General features: G+C 41.8%; 1 protein-coding gene across 1 annotated transcript; it reads right to left on the reverse strand.

Moving 5' to 3' along the window:
* Nucleotides 1-1,509: 1,509 nt before the first annotated feature.
* LOC100281359 (vacuolar protein sorting 29) lies at nt 1,510-9,589 on the reverse strand. The gene is made up of 3 exons (NM_001154277.3): nt 9,140-9,589; nt 5,223-5,360; nt 1,510-2,109 (listed from the first exon to the last, which is right to left on the reverse strand). Exons 1-3 carry the CDS (start codon nt 9,269-9,271, stop codon nt 1,813-1,815), a joined length of 567 nt encoding a protein of 188 aa, NP_001147749.1. The 5' UTR covers nt 9,272-9,589; the 3' UTR covers nt 1,510-1,812.
* Between the last annotated feature and the right edge of the window lie 1,735 nt (nt 9,590-11,324).

Genomic DNA, 11,324 nt, shown 5'->3' on the forward strand with positions numbered 1-11,324 from the left:
GAAACCAACGAATGTGGGATCCACACTTTTCTTATCTTCGGCCATTTTGGTGATGATCACAACACAAACCCGAAGCTCAAAAACAATTGCGCTCACAGAAGTGGAAAGCTAAAACGACAATCGCAACACAAAAGCTAGATGACACGAAAAATATTTGCGACACAGCCTTCTATATATATACTCATAGCCCCACAGCTCGATGGGCCCCACGGGTCAGAATGATTCGCTATTCTAGCGAAGGGAATGTGTTTTTTCCGGACCTTCGGCTAAAAGCCTTCGTTCAAGTCGCAGTCTGAATTTGTCACAAAGGAACAAATTAATACTGCAAGGGGCTACTGTTGGGGGTCTTTCTCTTCCGAAGGTCCTCAAAAATATAATTAACCATTTGTTTTTAGCATGATATAGGCTATTACAGGAAGCTTCGTCTTCAGGATGGAAGTCCTTCCCCTATGATGAAGGCATACGAGATAAAGATATGGTCTGAAGATGATAACAATAAACGCCGAATCTATTGCCAGAGTAACAGCTTCGGCTTATAATAGTGATGAAGAGTGATGATGATGCTGGCCAAAAGGGAAAACGACTACTTAGTCCCTAATGATTTATGTTATGGTCATAAGTAAATTTCAGGGACATAAATGTACTTTTATCCGAACTGCGCCCCGTGCCTATAAATAGATGAACAGTAGCACCGTACTGTTCACGCTGAATTATAACTGTTCCCACGTCATCCCCTTCGATCAAGCCGAAGGTATCAATGTAATACAGATTTTGTTAATACTTTTATAAACTTTATGTAATGCTAATACGAATGGATCGATGATTTGTATTCATGGTATTTATCTTTGTGCATTCTTATTTATTTATAATATGATGAAGGCATGTCTTTCATAACCTTCGTCCAATGATCATTAACTCCAAGAGGAGGCAATGCTTCGAAGGACGAAGGTCATTCATCTTTAACAATTGCGTTGCCTTGTTCTTGATTCACAACATTTAAGAAAAAGTCCACAACACCATATGCTATCCACTTTTGGCAAAGGCAAACTCCACTCCGCATATCTCTGTTGGGTTTCCTTATAAGACTGGTCTTTTTCGTTTCTCTATATACAAATTAAATTTCAAATTCATATTTTCTAAGATGACTAAAAACATCATAACTATGTTAAAATATATGTTAAGGATTTTTCAACATTATTTTATATTTAGTTTTATACGTTTATAGTTATTATCTTATCTAATCTCTAATATATTAAAATAATTATAAAAAATTGCAATATATTTTTCTATGCTAAATTATGTTATTATCTACTAATCAACAAAATTTGGACTGAAAACTCAGTTTATACATAAAAATTAAAAAAAGACATTTTGTTAAGGGGTAAGTTAAACCAACTTAAAGGAATGGAGGGGTAAAATAAGCTAAAAATATTTTAATGGGTCATGTGAACATTTCTCATAAGTAAGGAAAGTAATTTAGACTCTTTCCTTGATTATATATGAAAATTTCACTCCAACCCAAATTTTTCATAGTATGATTAACTTATGCCCAAATGTCATCATTTACAATACTTTATCTAAACAATAGCCGGTGTTTTAAGCTAGCCAAAGTTATGTTATTATCATGACAATTAAAAAGTATAGTATTTAAATTCATGGCTCCGAGAAACATTGTTAACAACCAGACCTAAAAAGTTCTTTGCGCATGAACAGGTAGAAAGCGTGTTCAGGAGGCTCTGAATCAAGAAGCTGAAAGAAAAGAAACAGAAGCTAGACATGTCTTGCACTCAATCACGGAGTGGAAGGATAGGGCTAGCCGTGCATCGTCGCAGTCTTCTTGAAGTCGATTTTGTCCACCTTCACCTCGCCGTCAATCAGCTCGTAGACGTACACCACCACACGGAGCCCGTCGATGTCCATCAGCACAAAGCTTGGGTTCACGTCGTAAGTGATGCTGCTGTAGGCGCCCGTGGCAGAGCCAGGGTTGATCACCACGCCTCCCTCGTGCTTATATGCCTTGAACTGGTGCGTGTGCCCGGTCACCAGGATGTCCACGTCCAGCTGCCGCTGGAGCATCGCCAGGGAGTCCAGGTCGCCCCATGGAACAACCTGGTGTTCGATCGATGCAGAGATTTAGTGAAAAATGTTTAACACAAAATATATGTCAGATAGTCAGTCTCAATGACCGCACGCACAAATTTAGCATGTGACATCGGGGTAGAGCTGGTCTACATGGATTCAAGAACCACAAAGTGCGCAAACAATGTGCTTATAATCAGCTAGTGCCCATTAATCATGTTTACTGAAGTCATGTCGCTACGAATGATGAAGCACAGGGTGAAAAAATAAATTAAACCGAGAGCAGTTGTCATAAATTATGTGAATGAAGGTGCAGAACATGGTGCGTGCACTGGCAGATACAAAGAACCAACATCGTGCATGGCTCTCCAGAAGTGAAGTTTCAAGACACCGAGCATGGGCTGTGCCGCTGTGGTGTGGCCAGGCTTGATGTCCCCAAGGAGGGAGTATCAAATCGCTTTATGGATATGGTCTATGGAAATGGGTCACTCTCTCTGGCCCCTATTAGAGACTATCAGTTGTTTCAACTTTAGAAGAAAAAGAAAATCTGTTCTTCCAAAACTGTAGACCATTAGAAAACGCATTCAATGCTCCTATACTGAAATACCACAGCAAAAGTTTTCAAGGCCACTTTATAGATCTCTGCAGAGGTCTGCAAAAGCTGAATCAGTGGACAGGAGACATATTTGGTTCCACTTTATAGAGCTCTCCATTTTTAAGGCCAATAAGACAGTTGACCTGGTAAATGACACTGAATACTACAACAAAGGGTTTCATTTTTATGATTTTTGGTAGTTAAGCACATTATTTGGTAACTTCATGACTAAAAGACACTTCACTGGAAAAACTGAGAAGTATATTGCCAGATTTTGTCAATTTAATGTTCCTAGGTAAGAACTAAGAATTGTACACATGATTAAACTTTTATGGTCAAGTTTCGAGACGAGAAAATTGAGAGTTGCCCATCGATGCACTTAGAAGACCATAGATTTTATTCTACTCTCCCGTTCCAAACTATAAGTCCTAACTTTTTTAAGTACATTTTTTTTTTTGCATCTAGACATGAACTATGTGTAGATACATAATAAAAGTGTTATGGCAAGTGGAGCCGTTAGGATGAAAAAAAATAATAAATTAGATTGATTTGCTTGGTTAGGATAAGAAAAAATTATTTAGGATAAGAAAAAATTTGGCTAATTAAGAATATAATTCTTGCCTAATTAAGAAAAAATTCTTGCCTAATTAAGAATATAATTCTTGCCTAATTAAGAAAAAATTCTTGCCTAATTAAGAAAAAAATATTTAGGATAAGAAAAAATTAGGCTTAACACAGAGAGAGAGAAATTAAGAATATAATTCTTGCCTAATTGATTGTCAAGTGCTTACAAGTATATATAGCCAATGGCCCAACCAACATGGAGAAGGTTCTCCTTGATTCTAGGGATTTCCAAAACAACTCTCCTTGATTCTAGGGATTTCCAAAACAACTTACTAATCTAACACATGCAGCGCTTGCCCAACGCGCTCAGCCCTGTGGCGCACGTCGCGGGCGCGTCTACGTCTGGCATATGTGCGTCCGCACATGACACCTTCCCTCTTGCTCGGCTGTGGGCAAGGCCCCAAGCCGGCCCCCTTGCACTCCCTCAACACTAGCCACCACCATAACAATTTGTATCGAAGATCTCAGGTTCGATGCTACTATTGCGATAGACATCAAGGTTTCTTCTCCGCTAGCACAACAGGTCGTGTCGCTGGCGCTGAAGTGAATGCCACCATCCGCCCTCGAAACCATAGTGAAGGCCCTCCCTGAGATTGTCCAACAGGTGGCCAACCTCAACACAATAGGTCACCAACTTCTCAAGAGTGGCAACCGTGAAGAGTCATCAGGCGTCATCATTGGCGGGCGTCATGCCTTAGGGCTTTCCGTATGGAATGACGGGATACGGAACAATGATGTTCCCATCCTCCACCTACAGCGGCAAGGAGGACCCTCTAAACTGGCTCAACTATTGCGATCAATTCCCATATGAGCAGCGTCCACTTGCTGGGGCTCCTGTTCCGGTCCTCGGGGCACCTGTTCTGGTACAAGGCATCTGTTTCAGCCCCTAAGGCAACTCTTGCGTCGGTCCTTAGGGCACCTCTTGTTTTGGCCCCTAAGGCACCTCTTGCGTCGGTCCCCGAGGCATTTGTTCCAGCCCCTAGGGCACCTCATGTGCATAATGTCGCCACAATCTTTCATCAGCCTCAGCAAGGGCGTCTCCACTAGACATTGTTGCGACCAGTCCCAAGTCTCGACACCTACCAGACTATGCCATGGGATCCAAGTGGTTGTACACATGTCACTTTGTTGCCATGGGAACATCGACATCTAAAGCCATGACCACCAACACAGCTCAAGAACGAGTTGTCTTGAAGGAATGCAGTGTTATGGCAAGAGAAGCCGTTAGGATAAGAAAAGAATAAGTTAGATTGATTTGGTTAGTTAGGATAACGAAAGAGATAAGTTAGATTAATTTGGTTAGGGTATTTTTCTTAGAGATTAAGTCTCTTTATATAAGGAGAGGGGAGAATTAAGGAAAACTCTTCCCTCTTGCCTCTTGCTCGACTGTAGGCAAGGTTCCCGGTCAGCCCTCTTGCGCTCCCTCAACATTAGCCACCGCCATAACAACCATAACAAAAAAACTATGTATTTAAAAAATCCAGACCAACTTATAATCTAGAAGGGAGTAGAAATTAAGAGAACATCATTCTTGATCTCAGAAAACTCAAAGAAAATTTTCCAAAGTAAAAACTACGAATTGATGGTCCATGATGTCAGAATAGTTGGAGGTAGTTTCAAAGATGTATCAAATTTATGCACAGGGCATGAATACGCTAATGTAGAGAGGAAGAAAAATTGTTTATGGAGTCTGTGCTAACATCAGATTGCTTAACACACGTCTAACTAAAAGTATAGTCTGGTTTCAAGAATATGCAGATAGTAGAGTGATAGTTCCTCAGCAAATAATAATGCAGTTTAAAACTTTATATAAGCACATGTTTCTTTTGTGTGACAAGGAGCACCTGTAAAAATATTATTATTACCATGGGCATGAAACTAATAGCTCCTAGCCTCCTATACATTTTCTGAGTCAAAAACAAACCTGATGGCCATGGCACAGCCCAAGCTTAAACTGACCAATTGTAAGTGTCTTAGTCTCTGGGTATCGAGCATCCTCATCATGTTCACCTCTGGTAATATGGAGATCAGGGCAAAGGCTTTTCAGGTAGTCATGGACTTCCTACATTGAAATTATGAGAATTATTACTCTCTATTTCATCAGAACAAAAACACTCAGTTCATACAAACCATCAATCTGCAATAGAAAAATGGGATACCATAACCCAGGTTCTAAAGTAAATTTGCAACTATAATAAGTTAAATGGTGGAATACCAAGTCCCACAAAAGAATAACCAGTACATGAACATATTGAAAGAAAAAATAGATAACCAGTACATGAACATATTGAAAGAAAAAATAGACGCTACTTGACAAGCATCGCATGACATTCATACTGCAAGGAGTATGTATATCATGCAACAGTACCGCTGATACCTTGAAGGCTAGAACTAATAGCATCATAGGACCAAATCTAAGAGCCCTCATCCAACTCTACCTTTTCTTGCATCTTCCAAGTTCCAACAAGCGTAGATACACCTCCACCCCCTAGATAGACTATACCGATAAAAGAAAAAAGGCATCAACTTCATCAAGATTATAAAATGCACACACAACTAGACAAACCTAAGAGGAACTGACATTTTCTTAAGAAGAAAATAAGCACCCAAATTCGCCTCGGCAAAGACTTGAACCTGGGTGGTCTAGGCATACATCCATACCCAGTGAAATGCATCTCTCTTCAATTGTTCTTTTAAAACAGGACAACTTAACCAAGTATGAAGGTTTCATTAAGCCACAAACACTTCTACTAGGTCAATTTCCACTCAGTGTTTTTTTTTTAAAAAAAGTTTTAAAAGAACAATTGAAGAGATGGTGCTGTCCAAAAAAAGAACATCCTCCCCATCACTGGGTCTACCCTTTTGCCCTCTAGTCACTAAAGCGTTACTTTTAGGACAAGCACAACAAGCAACAAAGAAGCTAATTGCGCTGTCCCAAGCATCATGTTTATTTGACTGGAGGTATATGCCATTTTGTGCATAATATTTTTTTGTTAGCAAAACCAAGATATAATGACCTATTTGGCCTTGATTCACCTTCACCTTCTATAATATTCCAAGACAAAACGTCAAATAGATGATAGCTTCTTGGGCTTAACCCTAGGTCCACTTTGTACTAGAGATCCCAAATATGCTAAGCGAGACTGCGAGAGGATCTGGAGACTTAGGTTATGGCTGATGGCTTATGACTTATGAGCAAACATCTAATAAACTAGATTATTTGAGAAGATTAAACTACGCCAAACAGAAACATATCAACTGGCATGCTTATATTATGACAAGAACTTAAAAATGAACAGGTAGAAACATATGTGGCATGAAGTACTATTCTATGCAACTGTCCATATCAACATGCAAGTTAGCTATCAGGAAATGATAATTTTGCTTCCTTGGAGATGTGAATTGTGAAGATCAGAGAGAACTGAAGATTGTGTGATTAAGAACAACTTGCCCACATACTTGACAAGCTACTGTCCGGATGGTACTACTTATTAGGGTTACTTCACAACTTATTACACTCGCATAATACCTAGTAAACATAGGCATGGCGAGCATGCTTTTTATCGAACGCGTTTGAGAACTGCGCATCTTATATATTAGAGAGGAAGAAAAAACCATACAAAAAAGGAGATCTTGCTGAGCAAGTCTCCTAAGGACCCTACAAAAAACCCGAAGGAAATTACAAACTGGTACCGTAACTTGACCCGACCTCGCCAAGAGCTGCAACTAAGACTAGGCTCTCAAACTCCTTAGCTCCTGCTATTGCCCCGCTAACACACTCATCTAAGAAACATCTAAAAATTCTAGATAAGGATGGAGACTCCCCATGAAAAACCGCTATGTTTCTCTAAAGCCATAGGCATCAAGCTCCCAGGATGATCAAAGAGTTAAACCTCCTTTTCCTAGTCTTGATAACCCTGAGGCTCACCTTTCTCCACCAGTCTGCAAAAGACTCCTCGTTAGCTGCAGGAGTGAGATGCCCCAAGCTAAAAACAGCAAGAATTTTGTGCCAAAATTGACGGGCAAAAATGCAAGCGGTAAGGAGATGCTGAATTGTCTCTTGGGCTTGGTCACACATGGGGCATACATCTGGGTGTGGCATCCCCCTCTTCTCCAACCTGTCAGTTGTCCAACACTTGTTCCTTATCGCCAGCCAAAGGAAAAACTTGCATTTTGGAGGGGCCCAAGTCTTCCACAATCTCTTCCATGGCTCAAAAACAGTAGAGTAGAAGAATAAGACATTGTAACAGGATTTAGAAGAAAACAGCCCCGAGGCCTCATGTGGACATGGCGAGCATGTTGCCGACTGAGAATTTTCCCTTCACAATTTAACAAGAACAGGAAAGAGTTCTACAATTATAAGCAGTAACATGTGCCATTGATGTACTGAACGGGCAAAGTAGTGATCCTAATACACTGATTTTTTTTTACAAAGCATCGGCATTGGGGTCCATCGATCATCAATTTGCCTCGACAAAACCGAAAACCACAATATGAAGTCTGATTCGCTGTTTATGTTGTCACCACCATTGGTAATGGAGCAAACACCCTTTTCTGGACAGACCGCTGGTTGCATGGCTGCTCATTGGAAGAACTAGCACCTGAGGTAGTTAGAAAGGTCCCTAGAAGAACAAGGAAGCTAAGGATGGTGGCCCAAGCCCTGCAGAACCAAGCCTGGGTTACTGATATTCATGGAGTACTTGGTTTGATTGGCCTCACAGAATTTCTACAGCTCTGGGATACATTGGCTGAGGTTACTCTAAGCCAATATGATGACCTGCATGCATGGAAGTTCGATGCCACAGGTCAGCCATCCACCAGGTCAGCCTACAGAGCTTTCTTTGTCGGTTGCATACCTTTTGAACCTTGGAAGAGGCTTTGGAAACCTTGGGCTCTAGGGAAATGCAAAAATATCCATATGGTTGGCCACCAGAAATCGTTGTTGGACTGCTGACCGCTTGGAAAAAAGAGGGCTTCCTCACCCCGAGCAATGTCCTTTGTGCGATCAGGAAAATGAGACTGTCCAACATATTTTAACATCATGTGTTTTTGCTAGACAATTCTGGTTTAGTATTCTGCAGCCACTAGATTGGTCAAATTTGGTGCCTAGCAGTAGGACCAAATCTTTTGCAGAATGGTGGCGGCGTGGCGCAAATCTTTGAAAAAAGTCCACAAACAGCATAAGAAAGGTCTTAATTCCTTGATCATTCTTGGTGCTTGGATCCTATGGAAACATCGTAATGGTTGTGTCTTTGACGGATCCGCTCCTTCCATCCAAACTGTTGTACAGGAGGTCAAGAATGAGGTTGTCCTATGGCAGGTAGCTGGGGCCAAAGGGCTGCTGGTCCTGGACCTTGGAAGGTTGCTGGTCTAGGCTAGGTTGGGTAGAAGTAGAAATTTGGGTCTGGTCTCTTTGTTGAGTTATATATAAGTTCTGTTTCAGATCCCACATCCCTCTCTATGATCCTACGTGGGGTGATGTTTGATGTACTGGATCATTTTTCTCTTATATAAAAAAATACGCATTCGAAAAAAAATAGTCTTATAGAAACCAGCTCGGTGCTATTGCCATCCTAGAGTCCAAAATAACCACACACACACACACACACGTTGCCCGACCGAACCAAACAAACAACTGCAGTAGACTAATACAGCGATGCGGCTGATCCCAGCACGACCTAAGAACCATAACGATTTCTCACGTGATGCAACTATCCGCGGCAGTACGACCTAGCCAGCGCAAAAATTGGACACATGAGGCGAGAGGAAAGGATTGTAAAATCGATCGCCGAGGGACGCCGGTTACCCGGCCGGCCGGCCAGGCGCGGAAGGTAAGGTTACCTTGATGCAGAGATTGCCAGTGCAGATGATGTGTTGGATCTTGCCGGGCACGAGCATGGACTTGAATTTGGCGGGGAGGTCGGGCGCCCGGTGCGGGATGTGCAGATCCCCCAGCGCAAGCACAAGCACCATCCTCCCCGGCTATCGCCTTCTTCCCCCTCCCCACCTCCTTCCTCTTGATCTCCTACTGAGTAGTACTCCACGATCCGCGTCTCACACCTCACGTCAGCTCTCTATCTGATAGAGCTGCACACCATGATCCGAGTCAAAACCGTCAAGCAGCTCAACCCTCTCCGAGAACAAGACCGATCCCCCTTGGCCCTTCCCCCCCTTGCTTCAGATGCGCGAGCGCGACACAAGGGGAGAAGAGAAAGGGAGGGGCAAGCACGTGGGGCCACTGTGGGTCTACTTGTCAAAAACGACGAAGTGGCCCCGCATTGGGCTCATGACCGGGCCGGATGAGTGTTGTTCGTCGTCGTCAGCACTGGGCTTTAGCATGCTGTGCACGACGGATACGGCCCGTTTGAGGCTCCATCGGTTTCGCCAAGTTCGTTGGGCTAGCGTTAAGCTAAGCAAAACGTCAAGCTCTTCTTCCTCTTTTCAACGTTTGAAAGATCGACGGTCTAGAATCTAGATGTACTATCAAAAAATTTGAATCCTCCTATTAAAAAAAAATTGAATCCTAACTGAAAGGATACATCAGCTAAATAGATTCTTACAAATCTATACTCTCTCCGTCTAAAATAGTATTCGTTTTAGATCTTGGTTTTTATGTCTATATTCAAATGAATGATAATAAATCTATACACATATATATAATACATACATCAAGTATTGTAAGAATTTGTTAATTTTCTAAAGAGAGGGAGTATAATTCAGTATTCCCGTTTACAGATTTACCTAGTTCAATTCAGAAACTCTGTCTATAGATTTCTCAAGTTCAATACATAATCTCCATGTATCCTATATTTTCAAGATTTATGCCATCCATATTATTCAAAATATTACCTAATTATCATTGTTTATATTGGATTAATGTTGGCTTGGCCCAATTAATATTCAATAATAGTCAATGCTAGTGGTCCACTTTAATGATATGGTATACTAATAATTTAGTATCATATTGTAAGTTCAAGAGATCAATCAATCAACTTAAATAGGTGCACCAATTGGTGCATCTATTAAGAAGTTGGGAAAAGAATGAAAAACGACCACACGCGCGCGTGCCGCCGCCGCCGGCGGGCCGTGGCCGTGGTAGATCGAACCTTGGTTCGAATATTCCTTTCAAATAACTGCGCATTTTGCCTTGTCCGCAGAGGTTGTAACACCCTAAATTTGGGGGTATAAAATTTCTTTCTAATTACCTACCAAATTCAGGTGTTACTCCTCTCTCTCTAGTTTCTCTCTCTTTTTCTTTTTAGTAGAATTAGCTTAATTAGTGAGGGGTTGATTATTTTATTTTGTCAAAACAATATGAGTCATGAAATGTTGCATCGTGGTGAGCTCCAAATATTTTTTAAATTGTTGCACATGTTTGATTTAGTTTGAATTTGAATTCAAAACCCTAGAGAACATAAATAGAAAAACATTAGAAATTCCCTGAAAAATAGAAAAAACCATTTCAGCCCAAGTCGGACAGACGGACCCGGCCTATCGGCGCCAGCCCACGCACCCCTTCTCTCTCTCTCTCTCTGCTCTGTGGGGTCGGCCTGTCGGTGCTGATCCCCTCGCACGCGCTCATCCTCTCTCTCTGCCCTGCGGACCCACCCGTCAGACCTCGTCCCTAACCTCCCACCCACGCCCCCATCGTGGATGCGTCCACGTTCACGCGTTTTCCGGCCATCTCCGCACGCCCTCTGTCACACTCGGGTTTTAGGGACCCGGGCGCGAACATAATCACCAGGTGCGCTGGGACCAAGTCTCACACATATGATAAATCATGGTACAGAAACGAATGTAATAACTTTACTATATAATAGGAGTTCTGTACAAAATAAATAAATAAATACATGGTAAGGAGACAACGATCCATCAACCCAAAGTTGACTAGGAGACGACGGCCTAGACCTCTCACGAACACATCGCAGCATCCTCCATGCGCCTCATCCTGTGGTACCTGTTCTTGACTTGTGGGGGTGAGATAGCAAGGGTGAGCTCACATATGTTCATCGCTCAACAAGTTGTG

The sequence above is a fragment of the Zea mays genome, chromosome 4, assembly GCF_902167145.1.
Source record: "Zea mays cultivar B73 chromosome 4, Zm-B73-REFERENCE-NAM-5.0, whole genome shotgun sequence".
NCBI classification, from domain to species: domain Eukaryota; kingdom Viridiplantae; phylum Streptophyta; class Magnoliopsida; order Poales; family Poaceae; genus Zea; species Zea mays.